This window comes from Delphinus delphis, chromosome 12 (assembly GCF_949987515.2).
Source record: "Delphinus delphis chromosome 12, mDelDel1.2, whole genome shotgun sequence".
Lineage (NCBI taxonomy): Eukaryota > Metazoa > Chordata > Mammalia > Artiodactyla > Delphinidae > Delphinus > Delphinus delphis.
This window is the reverse complement of record NC_082694.2, coordinates 9553005-9574826: the sequence shown is the minus strand read 5'-3', so window position 1 is coordinate 9574826 and position 21822 is coordinate 9553005. Positions and strand designations below refer to the sequence as shown.

Below are 21822 nucleotides of genomic sequence, written 5' to 3'. Positions count from 1 at the left end.
GTGACTGGGATTGTTTCCTTAATTTCTCTTTCTGGTCTTTCGTTGTTAGTGGATAGGAATGCAAGAGATTTCTGTGCTTTAATTTTGTATCCTGCTACTTTACCAAATTCATTGATTAGCTCTAGTAGTTTTCTGGTGGCATCTTTAAGATTATCTATGTACAGTATCATGTCATCTGCAAACAGTGACAGTTTTACTTCTTGTTTTCCAATTTGTATTCCTTTTATTTCTTTTTGTTCTCTGATTGCCATGGCTAGGACTTCCAAAACTATGTTGAATAATAGTGGCGAGAGTGGACATCCTTGTCTTTTTCCTGATCTTAGAGGAAATGCTTTCAGTTTTTCACCATTGAGAATGATGTTTGCTGTGGGTTTGTCATATATGGCCTTTATTATGTTGAGGTAGGTTCCCTTATGCCCACTTTCTGTAGAGTTTTTTTTTTATCATAAATGGGTATTGAATTTTGTCAAAAGCTTTTTCTGCATCTATTGAGATGATCATATGGTTTTTATTCTTTAATTTGTTAATATGGTGTATCACATTGATTGATTTGTTTACATTGAAGAATCCTTGTATCCCTGGGATAAATCCTACCTGTTCATGGTGTATGATCTTTTTAATGTGTTGTTTATTCTGTTAGTATTTTGTTGAGGATTTTTACGTCTATATTCATCAGTTACATTAGTCTGTAATTTTCTTTTTTTGTAGTGTCTTTGTCTGGTACCAGGGTGATGGTGGCCTCATAGAATGAATTTGGGAGTGTTCCTTCCTCTGCAATATTTTGGAAGAGTTTGAGAAGGATGGTTGTTAGTTCTTCTCTAAATGTTTGGTAGAATTCACCTGTGAAGCCATCTGGTCCAGGACTTGTGTTTGTTGGCAGATTTTTAATCACAGTTTCAATTTCATTACTTGTGATTGGTCTGTTCATATTTTCTATTTCTTCCTGGTTCAGTCTTGGATGTTATACCTTTCTAAGAATTTGTCCATTTCTTGCAGGTTGTCCATTTTATTGGCATAGAATTAGCTTGTACTAGTCTCTTATGATGCTTTGTATTTCTGTGGCGTCCATTGTAACTTCTCCTTTTTCATTTCTATTTTTATTGATTTGAGTCCTCTCCCTCTTTTTCCTGGTGAGTCTGGGTAAAGGTTTATCAATTTTGTTTATCTTCTCAAAGAACCAGATTTTAGTTTTATTGATCTTTGCTATTGTTTTCTTTGTTTCTATTTCATCTATTTCTGTTCTGATCTTTATGATCTCTTTCCTTCTACTAATTTTGGGTTTTGTTTGTTCTTCTTTCCCTAATTCCTTTAGGTGTAAGGTTAGATTGTTTATTTGCGATTTTTCCTGTTTCTTATTGTATTGCTATAAACTTCCCTCTTAGAACTGCTTTTGCTGCATCCCATAGGTTTTGGATCATCATGTTTTTGTTGTCATTTGTCTCTAGGTATTTTTTGATTTCCTCTTTGATATCTTCACTGGTCTCTTGGTTATTTGGTAACATATTGTTTAGCTTCCATGTGTTTGTGTTTTTTACATTTTTTTCCCCTGTAATTTATTTCTAATCTCGTAGCATTGTGGTTGGAAAAGATGCTTGATATGATTTCAATTTTCTTAAATTTACTGAGGCTTGATTGGTGACCCAAGATGTGATCTATCCTGGAGAATGTTCCATGTGCACTTGAGAAGAAAGTGTAATCTGCTGTTTTCGGGTGGAATGTCCTATAAATATCAATTAAATATATCTGTTCTATTGTGTCATTTAAAGCTTGTGTTTCTTTATTAATTTTCTGTCTGGATGATCTGTTCATCTGTGTAAATGAGGTGTTAATGTCCCCCACTATTACTGTGTTACTGTCGATTTCCTCTTTTATAGCTGTTAGCATTTGCCTTATGTATGGAAGTGCTCCTATGTTGGGTGCATATATATTTATAACTGTTATATCTTCTTGGATTGATCCCTTGATCATTATGTAGTGTCCTTCCTTGTTTCTTGTAACATTCTTTATTTTAAAGTCTATTTTATCTGATATGAGTATTGGTACTCCAGTTTTCTTTTGATTTCCATTTGCATGGAATATCTTTTTCCATCCCCTCACTTTCAGTCTGTATGTGTCCCTAAGTCTGAAGTGGGTCTCTTGTAGATTACATATATATGGGTCTTGCTTTTGTATCCATTCAGCGAGCTTGTGTCCTTTGGTTGGAGCATTTAATCCATTCACATTTAAGATGATTATCAATATGTATGTATGTTCCTATTACCATTTTCTTAATTGTTTTGGGTTTGTTTTTTTTAGGTTCTTTTCTTCTCTTATGTTTCCCACTTAGAGAAGTTCCTTTAGCTATTTGTTATAGAGCTGGTTTGGTGGTGCTGAGTTCTGTTAGCTTTTGCTTGTCTATAAAGCTTTTGATTTGTTTGTCAAATCTGAATGAGATCCTTGCCGGGTAGAGTAATCTTGGTTGTACGTTCTTCCCTTTCATCACTTTAAATATATCATGCCACTCCTTTCTGGCTTGTAGAGTTCCTGCTGAGAAATCAGCTGTTAACCTTATGGGAGTTCCCTTGTATGTTATTTGTCGTTTTTCCCTTCTGTGGTATAATTGTTCTCCAGTTTGTGAGTCCAGTGGTAATGGGATTTGATTTTATTGTGATTGCACCCCTCCTACCATCTCATTGCAGCTTCTCCTTTGTCTTTGGATGTGGGGTATCTTTTTTGGTGAGTTACAGTGTCTTCCTGTCGGTGATTGTTCAGCAGTTAGTTGTGCTTCTGGTGCTCTCGCAAGAGGGAGTGAGAGCACGTCCTTCTACTCCGCCATCTTGAAGCTACAATCCCATTATTGATAAAACTATTCTTAGTAGAATTGATAAAACTATTCTCACCTATTGACAAAATTAGTGGTTAAGGTGTATCTCTGGTCTAACACTGGGAAAAATTCTAACAGAATCAGCCCAAACTAGGGCTGTCCATGAATTCCAGGAATTATGGTCGGTATCTCTCTCTCACTCCCCGCCTCCCCCCTGCCCCCCCTTCCTCCCTCTGCCCTCCGTCCCTCACAGTTAAAATCTTCTCACACAGGGTGTGATTAGCATCAATTTGGTAAGGCTTCTAGGTTTACCTCAAGAGAATTGAAGTAGGTAATACCTTGAGGCTCCCTTTTATTTTCAAACACTGTCCAGAAGCGTCTCCCATTAGTTGTTAATGCTTGATTTGCATTATAAGAGGTAGCAAGTATCTTTGACCAATAGAATGAAACGGAAGCAAGGGTATACCAGTCCCAAACCCAGGCATTAAGGCTCCTTGGCTATTTCTGCTTACTCATTTGTGCCTGGGAACATGCCTGGTCAAGCCTTCTAGAGACACCTGGAGCAGAGCCAAGTCCCCCCCAGTCATTCCAAGAAGTCATTCCTAGATCAGCCAATAGCTAGTTGGTTGTTCCATTACTTTGTTTTGAAAACATAAACAGTTATATATATGTATTCCTATCTCTGTATTCCTTTCCTAGGTTTGCTGTGACAAAGTGTGCCGCAAACCGGGTGGCTTAGAAATTTGTTTATTCTTTCACAGTTCTGGAGGCTGGAAGTCTGAAATCTAAGTGTTGGCAGGGCCGTGCTTCCTCTGACTGCTCTAAGGAAGAGCCCTTCCTTGGCTGTTCCTGGCTTCTGGTGGTGGAATCCTTGGCATCCCGTGGCTTGGACCTGCATTACTCCAGTCTCTGCCTCTGTCATCACATGGCCTGGACTTCTCTGTCTCTACATTTCCCTCTTCATATAAAAAAAAAAAGAGAAAAAAAGAAAGAGGTAACAAGTAAACCATGTTCAGGAGGTGTGACCAGGTGGTTTCATTCCCTCTCACATAGTATCAGTTTCCTCATTAATCACACTCTCCTCCCCACCTGCTTCCCTACAGAAGCTGGGAAGCCATGATTCTGATCCCCCAAGTCCCTGTGAGAATGCCCCTTATGACCTCATAGTCACACTAAACTTGACATCATAAAGAGAATAGCCCATGGGACCTCCCCGTGACTACCGTGTTGCAAAAACTAAGACCACAGACTGAAGGTGTGGAGTATGACTTTGTCTTTCCCTAAATCTGCATGCAGAAAGGCACGAGAGTGGGTACCCACGAGCCAAATTTGAACTCCTACCACACTGAAGTCCATGATGGCCATGCAAGGCCTGAGATCCAAATCCACCAAAGAGGGAGGTAGAACGTTAAACAATGGGTTTTCTTTACGCACCGTCAGTCAGGCATCCAGCGGACCCTGGTGAAATGGTGTAATGCTGCTAAATACTTCGTGGGGTTGATTTGCAGTTGAGCCATAAGCTGGCAATTTGCAGAGCTATTTATAGACTTCTAGGGGGGTCTTTTTCCCAGGGGAGATACCTATGTAAGGGTCTTTCATTCTGTTGAGACTGATTATTTTTCCTCTGAAAGTTTATGTGAAATTTTAAGAGATGGTGTTTTTTGTTTGTTTGGTTGGGTTTTTTTTTTCCACTTCTGCAAATTTCATTAAGTTTTCAAAGTCCAGTCACCTCAGCTTTTAACCCACTGTTTTGGCTTCTTCCCTTTGACAAAGACTGCTTAGAAGCCACATGATGAATTCTTGTGTCTGACAAGTAGCACGGTTCGACTATTCAGCCAAACCAAATGTCTTGCTTTTCAGCCTTCTGAATCTTTGGCTATTTTGTTTGTCTCTTTTGGTCTTGATGTTTTAATTGCAAAATTATGTAGTTTGCAATTTCAGTATCTATTTTTTTTACATGACTTTATTATTTAAAATACTGTTCTTTTTCTCATCCATTTGTTCTTAACAGCACTCTGTTCTTACACTTTTATATGACTGTTACATCTTTGAACAACCTAATCATACTTAATTTTAATCATAATTCATATAAAGTTATTGTTAGGTGGCTCGTAAAATTAATTTCTACTCACGTGAATTGATGTTCTGATTGTTGATTTGCTCAGCTACTGTTTTTAGCATTTTTGTATGTGTATTTAGGAATTTTAGTACGTTGGCACATTTGTGTTTTTTTTTGCGGTACGCGGGCCTCTCACTGCTGTGGCCTCTCCCATTGTGGAGCACAGGCTCCGGACGCGCAGGCTCAGTGGCCATGGCTCATGGGTGCAGCCGCGCTGCGGCATGTGGGATCTTCCCGGACCGGGGCACGAACCCGTGTCCCCTGCATCGGCAGGCGGACTCTCAACCACTGCGCCACCAGGGAAGCCCGGTTGGCACATTTTGACAAGATTTTTAAAAACCTGTTTTTTTCTCTGTCTTCTGTTTTGCAGTTACCTAAATCCATCCCCTTGTACCCCAGTCATTGGTATTTAGAGCTCTTGTCCCATGATGATACTGGGATAGTGTAGATTGAGGATGGCTTGGTTCAGTTCTTGGTTGTTAGACTGCACTAATGTCCTCTCTCACCAGGCAGGGCCTTCTTGCAGGGGTGAGAGAACCTCATACTAGTGCTGGCTTCAGGCACTGAGCCTGACTCAGAGTCCCACTTGCTTTCTGGGTGTTGAGCTCCCACCGCCCCTGCCATGTTTGCCCACAAGAGTCAACAAACACACAACTTCAGCCCTGCTGACTTATTCAACTTTTTGTCTCTAGAAATACATCAACCATGCATCTTTCTTTTTCCTTCTCTCCTTCTTCCTTTCCCTTCTCTCCTTCTTCCTTTCCTTCCTTTCTTTTTATGCATTTTTTCCTTAAATAACAACAATACAATTTTTGTATGATTTTGAAGGCAAAGGGGAACATAAAACATGAGCTCTGTATCATCTGGATTGGAAGTAAAAATTTACTTCTTAAAAGTGATTCCCACATTTTTTTAAATTAACATATCAATTTATTGAAATTACTGATAGAAAATATTCTGAAAGTAAATATCACAGGTCCCTGTTGTCAAGGCCAAAGCTTTCTTTCATCTTATGATTAATTGGGTTTTTTTAAATTAATTTTTATTGGTGTATAGTTGCTTTGATTCCCCACATTTCTAAAATGCCTACATGCTCCTCGTGGTTGGAATCATACACAGTATCGAAACACTGTTAGACCTTGTATTTTCCTGTTAGACTTCTTCTTTTTATGTAAATAATAAGACATGGAATAAGCCTTTTTGCAAGCATACATTTATTCATTTATCAACAGATATTTGTTGAGGGCCAGGCACTGTTCTAGGTGATAGGAATACAGCAGTGAATGAAACAAAGTAATATGCAGACAGGTAAATGTAAAATATTACAGGTGCTGTTAAGATAGCATGGAATCAGAGGCATCCCCAAACCCAGAAGGAAGCATCAGACACAGACAGAAAGAACTCAAAAAGATGCCCTCTCATTCTGGTACTCTGTTGTTCTTACAGAAAGTGGTTTCATTGATCACTAAGCCTTCTTTATTTGACATGTATAAGGATCTCTTACAAATTGATAAAGAAAATGGTCAAAAGATATTAACTATAATCAGATATTCTTAAGAGAAAATCAAATATAAAATAAATATGTGAGAAAGATGTTTAACCCAGCTAGTAGTTTACAAAGCAGCAACAATGATATTCTATTTCTTATCGCCTATGCCCTTCAGTTTGACAGAGGCTTATTAAGATAACACTTGATTCTGATTTGGGTTTCCTGAAACAGGTTTGTTTGGGGGCGGGGTATTTTTTAAATATATAGTTTTAAAAATTGGAAGGAAAAGGTTAGCAATGATATCTCTGATTCTTATTTTTTTTATTTTCTCTATTTTCTAATTTCTCTACAAATATAATGTATTGATTTTATAGTCAGAAAAACATACTGTACAGCCATTAGATCCATTTCTGAAGGCACGTGTTAACCTATCAAGTGACCCTTTCCTTTGGCATTGGCGTACAGGTGTTCCCTCTGGCACATGTGTGCAGTGACACAAATAAGATGACTTTAATTAACCCCCAAGGAGTGAAGCTTAATATCTACAAGCAAAAAGTGGAACAGGCAATTAAGTCCTACGACAAGTGAGTATTACACCTGGCTACTCTTTAATGGATGTGGAATTTGTTTTGGCTTGTTTTCCCTTCTTTTACCTTAAATTTTTCATCTGGCGCAGCTATTTAACTGTGGTCCGTGAGGAATATTAACAGCAGCAGCAGCTAACCTAAGGGGCTTCCTCTGTGCCAGCACTGCGTTAAGTACTGGGCTGGCCAAAAAGTTCGTTCGGGTCTTTCCGTAAGGTGTTACAGAAAAACCCGAGCAAACTTTTCGGCCAGCCCAGTGCTTTACCTGAGTATGTCTAGCGGGGTTTTCGAGAAGCCATCTTCCCTTTCCAAACTCTGCAGAAATCTCATGTTTCCATGAGCTCTTTAAAGCTTTGCTTTGTAGCAGAGCGAATTGGACCATTTTAGTATCTAACATTCTGTAAAGTGACACCACGCCACAATAATGAGATAATTGATTTAAACAATTTTTATAGCAAAATCAAGAAGATGACCAAGTTGACTACAGTGAAAACTGTACTCTTAAGTAGCCACTGTGTTAGTACTGAGTGAGGGGGCCTTTTTTCCCAAGGGCAGATAAGCCAGGGTTTGCTGGAGAAGGAGACCCAGGGTCCTTGAATCCCAGCCCCTTCCTGGGGCCTGGCTCCTTCCGGCCTGACCTGGGAGCCTGCCTCAGAGTGTTGGTGGAGAACACAGCTCTGGGGCTAGAATCTCACCCTCTCCCAGCTCTCTAATCACCTCCGCACCCTGCCCCTCAGCACTTAATTAGTCCTTGGTGCACACGCTTGATTAAACGTTGAGCTACCCAGCCCCTCCAGGCAAGCCTATTCTTGGTTCTGGAAGCTGTGCAATTGGGTTTTAATTAATACCATGTGGTTGGGGAAAAGGTAATAAAGTACGCCAAAGTGAACGACGGGGCCCAGGCCAGCATTTACTGATCTGTTGTCATTTTGCAGCGTGTCTAGTGTGTGTTCAAAAAAAGTATAAAGCCTGACTTCTGTTGCCTGGAGTGCACGACCCAGCCCAGAGGCTGGCCTTTCTGCCCCACACCCATCATGGTCCTCTCCAAATCTCCTTACACTTGAGCCTCCTCCACTGCCCTTGCCTGAGAACTGAGGCTGTGTCGCATGGGCTCCTGCAGCTGCCTCCACGGGCTTCTCAGGACTTCTCTGAGTCTTTGTGGGCCCTTCGTTTCTCTCGAAGGCAGGCTGAACTCTGCCAAGGCTCGCCCTCCCCTGTGGGCCTGAGACTTTGCTCTGTAGTTACCCTCTTACTGGTGCTGGCCCTCTTCTCCGCCTCCCCGCCCCTGCACCAGGCAGTCCTTCCCTTGCCTTGAAGCTCCACTGCCCCTCTTCCTGCCCCCTCCCACCAGCTGTCCTCTTTCTTCCCTTCTCGCCTCAGCGCCAACGGCCCTCCCCAGAGAGGCCTTTCCCCAACGACTCTGCACCACCCACCTTGCGTGTGGCCCTTGGAGCGCTCACAGCTTCTGTACAGGCCTGTCCCTTCCCTGCGAGGATGTTGGCCCCCGAAGGCAGGCGCTGGGCTGCCTGCTTTCCCCCTGGTCTTCTCCTCTTCCTAGCAGGTGTCACAATATATATATAATATATATATATATATTTTTTTTTTGACCGTTGGAATTTAATTTGAATTTGATCTAATTCAAGTTTACTTATTAAAATTGATCCAATTCAGTTATTCAAAATGAAATATAATATCATTCATATTGTAATTTAATTTGCTTGACTCATTCAAATATTTGAGTGCTGTGATTACCTGGCCTGTGAAAGCCTGATGCCAGGCCATGAACTGGGGCTTTGAGGTCAGATAGCTACTTGACAGGTCATAGGACACTTGTGAGCTTCACTTGCAAGATCTGGCCCACGGGGCAGTTGTGAGGGTTACGTAAATTATATACAAAGAGCAACGCATGTTAATTATTTCCCTCTTTCATTCCCTATATCTTCTTACTTCCAATGAGTGAATCCGGAAAAGCCTTTTAGTACCCTTAGAGGAATATTATACTATATTGTTTATTAAAATGATATTAATTTAAATATGATCATTAACATTTATTTTAATATGATTAATGTTTGATATTATTGATTGCATTAGTATTAATTATTTGGTATTAATAACTTGATGTTTATTTTAAATGAATTATTTATTTAATATTGTTATTTAATAATATTAACATTAATATTATACAGAACAAAGCTTCCTGATCTTTTGTATTCAATAGTGTTGAAGAATTTTGCTGGCATAAATGTCAGTTCCCTTTTCCATCTTGCTTCATCTTTCTAAAGATATGCGGAATATGAAAAGATGAAAAGTAATTAATGAAACTTAGTTTATCCCCATCTCATCCCCAATATGTTTCTAAGGAGTTTCCCACCACAAGTAAGCCAGATATAACCCTAAGTCCGTATGGTTAGGGATGACCAAATGAGTGGGAAGTTCACAGTCCTCTGGCCAAAATAGTGACATAAACTAGCAGTTTTGGTCACACTTAGTGCCCATGTGTAGGAGTCCTTCTGGTTCAATATTTTAAGAATTGCAGAAGCAGTTTTGGCTTTGTGTGTCTGAGCATAAGCTCTAAGTGAGGATTACCAGGGTTGGCTGGATTCTGGGGTGACTTTTCCACAGCTTGTGTTGTGAATCTGAGGTCAAGGTCTCAGCCCTCAGATCCACAGGAGAAGCATCAGTTCTGGCTCAGGGACCAGGCATAGTAGCCTCTGCTTATCATCGATTTGCTTGGGCTGCTGACTAGACTTCTGAAGTGTCATTAGTTACAAGTTGCTTTGCAAATGAGCCACGCGGTACAAGTGGATTTGCCAACTAGAGGTAGAGAAAGCTAGTAAACGCTACGCTTAGCCAAATTTCAGTCTCCTAAAACAAAGAGGAAAACTGTGGTTTGTCAAATCCCAGCATCCCACAAGGACTGCCCTCGTCCCACACGCTTAGAGACTTTCCCACGGTTGCCTTCAGGGACAGTGGAGCCGGATTCACACACTCTCTGCTGCCCTCAGCTCACACCCACTCGCTTTTTCTGCCCTGTGTGCTTTGAAATAGTTCAGTGAAGGCGGAAAACAGAGGAATAATAGAGGTTATGGAAATACCCTCTTGGAAAAATATTTTCTGAAGAACCGAATTAAAATTAGAGACATGTCCTAGCTAATTGGACCCACATTCACCAACTGTTTCTGAGTGTCTAAGCCTCACCCTCCTTCAGAAGCTGGAGGGAATGAGCCTTAGTTATTCCTGGTCACTTTATACATATAGCTCACTTAATCCTCACAACTGCAAGGGTAGGTGGTGTTATCTTTGTTTTATCAATAAGAAAACAGTGTTTCAAAAAGTTATGTAACAGGTTCACATGGTGGCAAAGTGGAGACGCTGAAATTTGAACCCAGACCCACGTAGCTCCCAAGCCCTCATCACACCCCTAGCCTCCCTACTCTACTGCCTGCACTTTCAAGGTTTAGACTTAAAAGGATTTACAGTTTTGTTTTGTTTTGTTTTTTCCCCAGAAATGCACACAAGCCTTAGAAGCCCATTGTTTCATCAACCACATCATTAAAGAAAACCATTTCCAAATAGACCCCAAAGAACTAAAAACATCAAGAGACACAGGAGCCGAGCTGGCTTATTTCCCACTTCCTGACTCTTCCTGTCACTTACAGAGCATTTACCTGTGTGAGACACAGTTCTGTGTGCGGTGCACATAACTTGCTCATCGAGTCTGCACTGCAGCACTGGGAGGGAGGTACTGTGATTACCCCCTTTCTACAGAAAAGTTGGCTACTGGCCCAAAGTCTCCCAGCTAATAAGAGGAGGAGCTAGCTGAGCTTTGGACCCAGGCAGTCTGGCTCCAGGGTCTGTGCTTTTCACCCCCGTGCCAGAGCCCCTTTCCATGATCTCACCAGGCCTGTGATGGGAGATCAGGGCAGGATAACACCACCCAAAGTGTGCTCCCAGAGCCCTGTGCCACGGACTCTGGGTCCAAGGATTAGAAGCATGCCTCCTGGGGAGAGGCAGTATTCTCCCACCCCATTTTATTGAAGCTTTTTTGCTTCATGGAACACCAGCTCACAACCTGTGGAGCCAGTGTTCTGTGCCCTGTGCCCTAGTAAGCCTGATTTGGGTGATGATGTAGCACTACAGAACTGGGCTGGAAGCTCTGGAAAAAGCACCACTGATTAGTAACAAGAAAAGGAGCTGTAACTACCTGATAGAAAGCACTGGCTCCAACTTCCTCCTTCCTTCTTGGGCTGCCAGCATCTCTCTGCAAACACGTTCGGTGAGCTTTAGTCTCAGCCCCACCAGCTCTCGGTGCTGGATAAGTAAGGCGCTTCATCTGTCTGCCCCCCTTAGCGGCTGCATTTGGAAAACAAGGAGATCAGGCTGGTTGATCTCTAAAGTGTGTCCCAATCCTCTTATTTATGACCCTGTTAACCTTTTATTTTTGCTCTGAGAATCCAGACAGAAGAATGTCTCCAGAAGGCAGGCTAAGGGCACACATATTTTTCCTTATGAAGAAAAGCAGTGGGTGTTTAGAAATATCTTCATGCAGAGATAATGAGGAACAGTTTGTTTGCTGCCTTTTCTCAGTCCGGGTTTTACCTGATCCAGCTGAGAGCTGTGCCCTCCTTTAATATTTAGCATGATTGCCCCAAAGCCCCGAGGCTTCTGCAGTGATGCTGAGCGTGGGAGACGCTCACATCCAATCTCTTTGAGCGAGTGGCAATGACATGGTCCAGCGGTGGTGGTGCTGCGGGGCTTGGGATCTCCCTTGCCCGGGTTCAGCTTTTTGTCATGAAATGAACTGTTGCTACTAAATAACTATTGTTGATTTTTTTTTAAACAGGCGCCTGAATAAAATTGTTTGGCAAGCATTATCTCAAGAGGAAAAGAAAAAGTAAGCCAGTTTCTTCTCACTTGTTAAAAATTTTTAAAATTTTGGTGAAATTCACATAACTTACAATTAAGTTTTTAAATGTACAATTCAGTGGTATTTAAGTTATTCAAAATGTTGTGCAAACCACCACCTCCCTCTAGTTTCAAAACTTTTTTATCATCTCAGAAAACACCTTGTACCCATTAAGTAATCCTTCCCCATTCCTCTCTCCCCCTCTGGTAACCACCAATCTGCTTTCTGTCTCTGTGAATCTGTGTATTCTGGATATATCATATGAAAGGAATCACATATCATGTGACCTTTTGTGTCTGGCTTCTTTTACTTAGTTAATGTAAAAATTTAATGTTTTCAAGGTGCCTCCAAGTTGTAAGCATATGTAACATTTCCTTCCTTGTTATGCCTGAGTAATGATCCCTTGTATGTATATACCACAGTTTGTTTGTCCATTCTCCCATTGATGAATATTTGGGTTGTGTCTACTTTGGGGCTTTTATGAACAATGCTGCAAAATACGTAGACGTTTCTGTGTGGACATGTGTTCTCATTTCTCTGGAGTACATACCTAGCCGTGGATATTCTGGGTCACAGAGTAATTCTGTGTTTAACTTTTTGAGGAACTGCCAAACTTCTCATTTACTTTCCGCAACTGCATCTTTTTACATTCCCACCTCGTACATACAGCAATGTATGAAGGTTCTTGTTTCTCCACATTGTTGCCGACACTTGTTATTTTTCTCGTTTTAAAAAACTGAAGTCGGGCTTCCCTGGTGGCGCAGTGGATCTTTTTACATTCCCACCTCGTACATACAGCAATGTGTGAAGGTTCTTGTTTCTCCACATTGTTGCCGACACTTGTTATTTTTCTCGTTTTAAAAAACTGAAGTCGGCCTTCCCTGGTGGCGCAGTGGTTAAGAAACCGCCTGCCAATGCAGGGAACACGGGTTTGAGCCCTGGTCCGGGAAGATCCCCTTAGCAGAGCAGCTAAGCCTGTGCGCTACAACTACTGAGCCTGTGCTCTACAGCCCACGAGCCACAACTGCTGAGCCCATATGCCACAACTACTGAAGCCTGCGCACCTAGAGCCCATGCTGCACAATAAGAGAAGGCCACCGCAATGAGAAGCCCATGCACCACAACCAAGAGTAGCCTCCGCTCACCACAACTAAAGAAAGCCTGCGTGCAGCAACGAAGACCCAGTGCAGCCAATAAATAAATAAATAAATTTATATAAATAAATAATAATGTTTTGCTAGTAATATGGTGAGGCTATTTAGTTCTATATTCATAAGCAGAAATAATCATGTAGTTTTCTTTAGGATCTTTGTCTGGCATTGGTATCAGATGAATCTTGTCCTCATATAATATATTTGGAAGTGACTCCTCTCTTTTGTTTTTTTGGGATTGAATAGGATTGATGTTAATTGATCTTTTTATGTTTGGTAGAATTCATCAGTGAGGCCTTTTGGTCCTGGACTTTTCTTTGTTGGGGGATTTTTGATTACTGATTCAATGTCTTTATTATAGGCTGTTGAGATTGTCTATTTTGTGTGAAGTCAGTTTTGGTAATTTGTGTGTTTCTAGGAATTTGTCCATTTGTATAGATTATCTAATTTGAAAACATACAGTTATTCATATTATTCCCTATAGTCCTTTTAATTTTTGTAAGATCAATAGTAATGTCCTTGCTTTTGTTTCTGATTTTAGTAGTTCTGTCTTTTCTCCTTTTAGTCAGCCTAGCTAAAGCTTTGCCAATTTTGTTGATATTGTCAAAAACCAACTTTTCATTTTGTTGATTCTGTTATTTTTCTGTTCTCTCTTTTGTTTATCTCTGCTCTAATCTTTGATATTTCCTTCCTTCTGCTGGCTTTGGGTTTAGTTTTCTCTTCTTTTTCTTGTTCCTTAAGGTGTACACCTAGGTTGTTGATTTGAGATCTTTCTTTCTTTTTACTAGACATTTACAGCCAGAAATTTCCCTCTGACCATTGGCTTTGCTGCATCCCATGTGTTTTTATATGTTGTGTTTTCATTTTTATTTATCTCAACGTATTTTCTAATTTCCAATTTCTAATAGTGATTTCTTCTTTGACCCATTGGTTGTTTAAGAGTGTGGTGTATATTTGTATGTATATACTTCCAGTTTTCCAGTTTTATCTCTGTTATTATTTCTAGCTTCATTCCACTGTTCTGGAAAAGGTACTCTATATGATTTGATCGTTAAAATATTTTGAGAATTGCCTTATGACCTAACATATGGTCTATCTTGGAGAATGTTGCATGTGCATTTAAGAATACTTATTTTACTGTTGTTGGGTGAGGTGTTCTGTATATAAGTCTAGTTGTTTTATAGTGTTTTCTAGTTCTCTATTTCCTTTATGATCTTCTCTCTGGTTGTCCTATTATTGAAAGTGGGATATTGAAGTCTCCTTTTTGTACAACTGTCTATATCTTCCTTCAATTTTGTCAATGTTTGCTTCATATACTTTTGGGCTCTGTTGATAGATGATATGTATTTACAGTTGTTATGTCTTCTTGATGATTTGACATTTTTATTAATATAAATAATGTCCTTCTTTTTCTCTTGTAAAAGTGTATGACTTAAAATCTATTTTATCTGATATTAGTATAATCATTCCAGCTCTCTTTTGGTTATTATTTGCATGGAATATCTTTTTGCATTTTATCATGTTCAACCTATTTGTGTCTTTAAGTCTAAAATGGGTCTCTTTATAGTAGCATATCGTTGGATCATGGTTTTTTTAATCCATTCTGCCTATCTCTGTCTTTTAACTGGTGAGTTTAATCCGTTTACATTTACAGTAACTACTGATAATGAAGGACTTACTTCTGTCATTGTGCTGTTTGTTTTGTATATGTCTTGTCTATTTTGTTTCTCAATTCCTCCAATATCGCCTTCTTTTGTATTTGATTTTTTTTCTAATGTATCATTGTGATCCCTCTTCATTTCCTTTTTTGCATAGTTTTTCATTATTTTCTTAATGATTACATGGAGATTACAGTTAACATCCTAAATTTATAACAAAGTAGTTTGAATTGATATCAACTTATTTCCAATAGTGTACATTATCTCTGTCTCTATCCAGCTCCATCCCCTCTTTATATTGTTATTGTCACAAATTACATCTTTTACATTATGTGTCCGTTAACATAGCTTTATAATCATTGTTTTATGCATTTGTCTTTTAAATAATATAGGAAACAAAAGAGGAGTTACATACCAAAAATACAAGAATATTAGCTTTTATATTTACATATGTAGTCATTTTTGCCAGTCATCTTTATTTCTTCGTATGGCCAGTGTAACTTGTCTTCCAGTGTCCTTTTATTTCATCCTGAAGAGCTCTCTTTAGCATTTCCTGTATGGGGAAGCCCTATTAGCAACAAACACCCTTAGCTTTTGTTATGTGTTAACAAATGTATTAATTTCTCCTTCATTTGTGAAGGATAGTTTTGCCAGATATAGAATCCTTGCTTGATAGTGTTTTCCTCTCAGCATTCTAAATATACCATATCAATGGGACATCTCTGGTGGTCCAGTGGTTAAGACTCCACGCTTCCAATGCAGGGGGCTTGGGTTCGATCCCTGTTCAGGGAACTAAGATCCCACATGCCATGCGGCGTGGCCTAAATAAATAAATAAATAAATAAACAAACAAACAAACCCTATCACTGCCTTCTGGACTTCATGGTTTCTCATAAGAAATCAGCTGTTGATCTTATTGAGGATTTCTTGTTCATGAGCCACTTTTGTTCCTTTCAAGATTCTCTGTCTTTGTCTTTGTCTTTCAACAGTTTAATTATAGTATAGTGTCTTGGTATAGCTCTCTTTGAGTGTATTCTGCTTTTCATTCACTGTGCCTCTTGGATCGTGTAGATGTATGTCTTCCATCAAATTTGGAGAGTTTTTGGCCATTATTTCATTTTTGCCAAATATTTTCATGCTTTTCTCTCTCATTTCCTTTTGGCACTCTCATAATGCATATGTTGTTAAGCTTGATAGAATCCCGTATGTCCTTTAGACTCTTCTTCATTCTTGTATTCTTTCTACTCCAGACACTATGTAATCTCATTTGATCTATCTGCAAGTTTGCTGATTCTTTCTCCTGCCTGCTCAAATCTACTGTTAAAACCCTCTAATGAATTTTTCATTTCACCTATAGTACTTTTCAGCTCTAGAATTTCTATTTGGTTCATTTTCATAATTTCTCTTTATTGATATTGTCTAGTTGCTCATATATCATTCTCAGGATTTCATTTAGTTCTTTGTCCATGGTTCCCTTCACCTCTTTGAGCATATTTAAGACAGTTATTTTAAAGTCTTTCTCTACCAAATCCAGTGTCTGGACTTCATCTGTCAGTTTCTTTTTTTCCATGTGAATGGGTTATATACTTGCATGTTTCTTTGTGTTCTTTGCAATTTTTTATTGAGAACAGAACATTTTGGCCATTGTAACGTAGTAACTCTGGAAATTAGATTCTCTACCCTTCCCAGAAATTTCTGTTGTTGCCTGATGAAGGCTGCACTTGTCTGTTTAGTGTCTTTCCACACTGTTTTTGCAAAGACTATATTCCTTGTCATGCGTGTTCACTGAAGTATTGTTTCATCTCTGTGGTCAGCCAATGACCTGACAGAGATTTCCCTCAATGCTAGCCTCTGTCTTCATCAAGCATTCCCCTGGATACTGTAAGTATTCAACTAGATTCCAGAATTTCAAAATAGCTAATTCTATCAATAGTTGTTTTGGTGAAAAGACAAATTCCTTGATTTCTCTACTCCACCACCTTTCATGACATCACTTCCCTCCTCACTATCTAAAGCAAGGTTTGAGTAAGTTATGAGGCCTTTATTATATTGAGATAGTTTCCTTCTATTCCTAGTTTTTTGAGTGTTTGACTTTTTAATCATGAAAGAGTGTTGAATTTTGTCATGATTTTGCTGTATCAATTGAGATGATCAAGTGGTTTTTTTCCTTCATTCTGTTACTGTGATGTATTATATTGATTCATTTTTGTATGTTGCATTCCAGGAATAAAATCTCACTCTTCATGGTGTTTAATCCTTTCATAATATGCTGTTGAATTTGGTTTGCTAGTATTGTGTTGAGGATTTTTGAATCAATGTTCACAAGGAATACTGGGCTGTAGTTTTCTTATAGTATCTTTGTCTGGCTTTGGTATCAGGGTAATGCTGGCATCATAGAATGAGTTTCAAAATGTTCCCTGCTCTTAAATATTTGGAAGTATTTGAGGAGGATTGGTGTTAAATCTTCTTTGAATGTTTGGTAGCACTCTCCATGGAAGCTACATAGTGCTGAGCTCAAGCTTGTTGGAAATTATTTGATTACTGATTCAGTCTCCTTACTAGTTATAGGTCTGTTTAGATTTTTTATTTCTTCCTGATTCAGTCTTAGTTGGTTATAATTTTATAGGAATTTATCCATTTCCTCTAGGTTATCCATTTTGTTGGTGTATAATGGATCATAGGAGTCTTTTATGATCCTTTTTATTTCTGTGACAACAGTTGTAATGTTCACTGTTTCCTTTCTGATTCTAGTTATTTGAATCTTCTCTTTTTTCCTCTTAATCTAGCTAATAAGCATTTGTCAGTTTTGTTGTTCTTTCCAGAATGTAACTCTTAGTTTCATAGATTTTTTCTATACTCTATTTCACTTATTTCTGCTCTAATCCTTATTTCCTTCTTTCTGCTAACTTGGGTTTAGTTTAGTTTATTCTCCATTTTCCCAGTTCCTTTAGGTGTAAAGTTAGGTTGTTGATTTGAGATTTTTCCTCTTTTTTAATGTAAATATTTAGCACTATAAATTTCCCTCTTATGACTGCTTTTGCTATATCTTAGACATTTTGATATGTTGTATTTTTATTTTAAAATATCTCAAGATATTTTATAATCTCCCTTAGGATTTCTTCTTTGACCCATTGGTTGTTTAAGAGTGGGTTGTTTAATTTCCACATATTTGTGTATTTTCCAGTTTTCCTTCTGCTAATGATTTCTAGTTTTATTCCATTGTTATTGGAGATTATACTTCATATGATTTTATCTTAAAAACCTTTAATACTTGTGTTCTTATATGTGGTTTATCCTGGAGAGAATGTTCCATGTGTACTTAAGAATATGTATTCTGCTGTTGGCTGGTGATGTGTTCTGTATATGTCTGTTAGGTCTAATTAATATATAGTGTTTTTCAAGTCCTCTGTTTCTTTATTGATCTTCTGTTTGGTGGTTCTATCCATTATTGAAAATGGAAATTGAAATCTCCTTTTATATTGTTTCTTTCTATTTCTCCCTTCAATTCTGTTAATGTTTGCTTCTATATTTGGGAGCTCTGAAATTAGGTGCATATATATTTATGATTGTCAAATCTTCCTGGTGGATAGACCCTTTTACCATTATATAATGTCCTTCTTTGTCCTTGTAACAATTTATGACTTAAAATAGTCATAATTTGCTAATTTATTTCTTCTGATTGATGAAGTGTGCTTTTGAAGCTCTCTAGTGAATTCTTCAGTTATTGTATTATTTTTCTATATATATCTTTATTGGAGTATAATTGCTTTACAATGTTGTGTTAGTTTCTGCCATACAACAAAGTGAATCAGCCATATGTATACATATATCCCCATATCCCCTCTTGAGCCTCCCTCCCACTCTCCCTATCCAACCCCATTAGGTCGTCACAAAGTACCAAGCAGATCTCCCTGTGCAATGCAGCAGCTTCCCACTAGCCATCCATTTTGCTCAGTTATTGTATTCTTCAGATCCAGAATTTCTGTTTGGTTCTTTTTATAGTCTCTATATCTGTTGATATTCTCATTTTGTTCATGCATCATTTTCCTGATTTCATTTAGTTGTCTGTATTCTCCTTGAGCTCATTGAGCATTTTTAAGACAGTTATTTTCAGTTGTTTGTCAGGTAATTCATAGATCTCCTTTCTTTAGGGTAGGTTTTCTGGAGATTAGTTTGTTCCTTGGATTGGGCCATCTTTCTCTGTTTCTTTGTATGCCTTAGTATCTTTAGGCAATATTTGGGCATTTGATAAAACAGACACTTCTCCCAGTCTTTACAGATGGCTTCTTACAGGGGAAGACCTTCACCAATCATTCTGGCTAGAGATTCTGGGACCCTCTCACACCTTTTCTGGGGATATGTCTTCTCTAGGCTTGTGCATGTCATTTCCCAGTTGAAGAGGTTTTGCCCCTGTTTTTTTCTTAGGAACCCGTAATCTCTTGCTCTCCCTGGTGTCTGTCTTTAGTACGGCAGTATCTCTGGTGCTGTAACCACCCATGAAACTTGCCTTTGTTCTCAGCTGCCCCAACCTGGCATCCAAAGTATACTGCCATTTTTATCAACATTCTGAGTCAAGTGAGACAGAAGCCAGTCTCCCGGGAAGCCCCACAAAAGACCAAAATGTTGGATACATGTTGAATAGGAGGTTTCTCCCAGTTGCTCTGCAGTGTGCCAGGGAAGGGGAGGGGCTTGGCCAGACAAAATGCAACACATGTTCCTACTCGCTTCAATGCCTACTCTTCTTGGCTTTGTGGTGCTGGAGGGCAAGTACATTTTAACTGGTTTCTAGAATTCTCACAAAGGCAGTTTGGTCTTTATATGGTTAGTCAGCGTCTTTGTGGGGGAATGAGGGCCTGGGGTTTCTCATTTCACCACTTTGCTGACATCACACCAATTTAGATTTTTTAATAAGAATTTTTGCTGTCTTCTGTTGACAAGTTTGTTTGTGGATTGAGTCCTGTGAATGTACTGGTTTAACAGTGTGCTCTTCCAACACCCGACATCTAAAAAAAATGCCATGACATTTTCAACAATAAGAGAATGACAGTTATGAAATGTTTTTCCTCCCCCATGTCCCTCAATCAGTCAATCTCTGTACCCTCTTCCATGAGTATCTGACTCATAAGTACTGGGACTGGAAACAGAATCCAGGACTTGGGACCTCCACACCCCACTGGTTTCCCCTGGAATCACACAGCTTGTTCATCAGCTGATAGAAAGTTTGGCTTCTGTTCTTTGTGTACCAAAACAGTGAAGGTAGAAAGTTTAGGTCTATTTAGGCTTACAAGAGGAGAGAAGATAAAAATAGCTAACATGAGCTAATAGGAGAATTACTGCACTGAGACAAATATTTGAGTTTAGGGTTTGCTTTGTTTTCCAGAGTCACTGCTAAGCATAGTTGTGTGAAATGTCTTTGAAACTCACTGTTGGTTCTGCCAAATGTTAGACCCAGGGAGAAAGGAATGGGTTCCAAATACGCTGAAAAAACTGTTGAAAAAATAACTTACGTGTATCAAACTTCTGTAAAATCAGATCATCAAATTAGGTAATGGGGAAAAGTGCCTACCGTGACTCGGAGATGATTGTTTCTGACTTGCATAAACTACCAAAGCCAGAAGGCACGGCTGTGATTCTGTCAACTGACACCTGACATCTGCTTTGACAGATGTTTCTCAGGGGAGGGTTTACAGAAAAAACATCTTTCCATATGTTCTACTATGTTCTACTATGATCACTTTATGTTTCTCTTTCTTCTTCTTTTTTTAGGTTAGGTGCAAACAAACCAATGCGTTACTTAGAAAACAAGGCAGCTTTAAACAAGGCATTAGAACGGTTGAATTGGCCCATTTCCTTGAAGGAGCTGTCAGTGCTGGAGAATGAAATCCTAGCTGGGAAAATGTATGTGCAGCAGGCCATGGAGCTCCAGGAGGCTGCCAAGAAGGAGAATCATGTGAGCAGGGCCCTTGAAGAGGTGTGTACTGTGGAGGTTGTCTGTATTCCCTCCCTCCCTCCTATCCCAAGCCCTTGCCATTCCTGTGCTGGCCTCCCCTCTCTCCCACCTCCCACTGCACTGATTTCTAAGAGTTACAGCCAACCCACTTAAGGTCTCAGGACTTCTTTCAACAGAAAGGAAATGCCATTTGATTTTACTCTGGCCTTATTTTTTAAGCAATACGTGTTTTAATTGAAAAATAAATCTAAACAGAAGTATCGTGTAGTGATTAAAAGCCTGGACTTTGATATGAGCCGGACCAAAGTCCAGCCTCAGACCTACCACCTAATCCCTGTGTGATCTTGGCCAGTGACTCTCTCTCTCTAAACCTTAGGGTTTTTTTTAAATCTGTAAAATAAGAGTGTTAATAGTATCTGCCTCATAGGCTTGTTACGGAAGCAAAATGAGCATTTAAAGTACTTAGTATTGAAAGCTCCCCACATAAGTGTTTGCAATTATTATTACTAGTAAAACAGACCTTCTACAAGGAAAATTTATTTTCTGGCAGCCATATTATTTATTACCACTTTGTATCATTTACTTTTAATTGTTTCTTTTCCTTGAATAAATTTTACACAGAATTGCAGTTAGAGTATCCGTAATCATTTTATGGTCTGCTTTTCAACGTCTCATATATTTTCTCGGTGTTTTTGCTGAATCATCAGACTGATGTTTTTTGTGGTTACATAATATTCCATGGTGTGTAAATGCCCTGATTTGTTTAACTCTTCACTGGATGTTGGACATTTGAGGGTTTTTTCCAATTTTCTTCTCTTTCACATCATGTTTTATTGCTTCTATAGTGCATATAGTTGAACTGTTTTGCTAGGATAAATTCTTAGGTGTGGGATTCTTGGACCAAAGGACATGAACATTTGGGGGCTCTAAATACTTGCTGCCTGTGTAATATCCTCTTTCTGACTATAGTAGGGTGTGTGTAAACCTGGAACAGTTTATCCAGAATCTTACTGAGTTCTATATAATTTTAATATATTTACCATATGATAGTCTAAAAGATATATCCAAGGAACTGACCTTTGAGATTCATCTTTTTTGATTTCAGTCTTTGCTAAGTGATACCAGCTTTGCCTGTTTTTAAATTCTGTATTTGCTGTTCTAG

General features: G+C 39.0%; 1 protein-coding gene across 1 annotated transcript in view; it reads left to right on the top strand.

The window, feature by feature from the left end:
* VWA3B (von Willebrand factor A domain containing 3B) overlaps positions 1-21822 on the top strand; it is a 205646-nt gene that overhangs the window by 149415 nt on the left and 34409 nt on the right. Inside the window, exons 21-23 of the mRNA XM_060027679.1 lie at positions 6877-6995; positions 11839-11889; positions 20477-20681. Coding sequence (XP_059883662.1) covers positions 6877-6995; positions 11839-11889; positions 20477-20681 — 375 coding nt within the window. The remainder of the gene's footprint in view (positions 1-6876; positions 6996-11838; positions 11890-20476; positions 20682-21822) is intronic.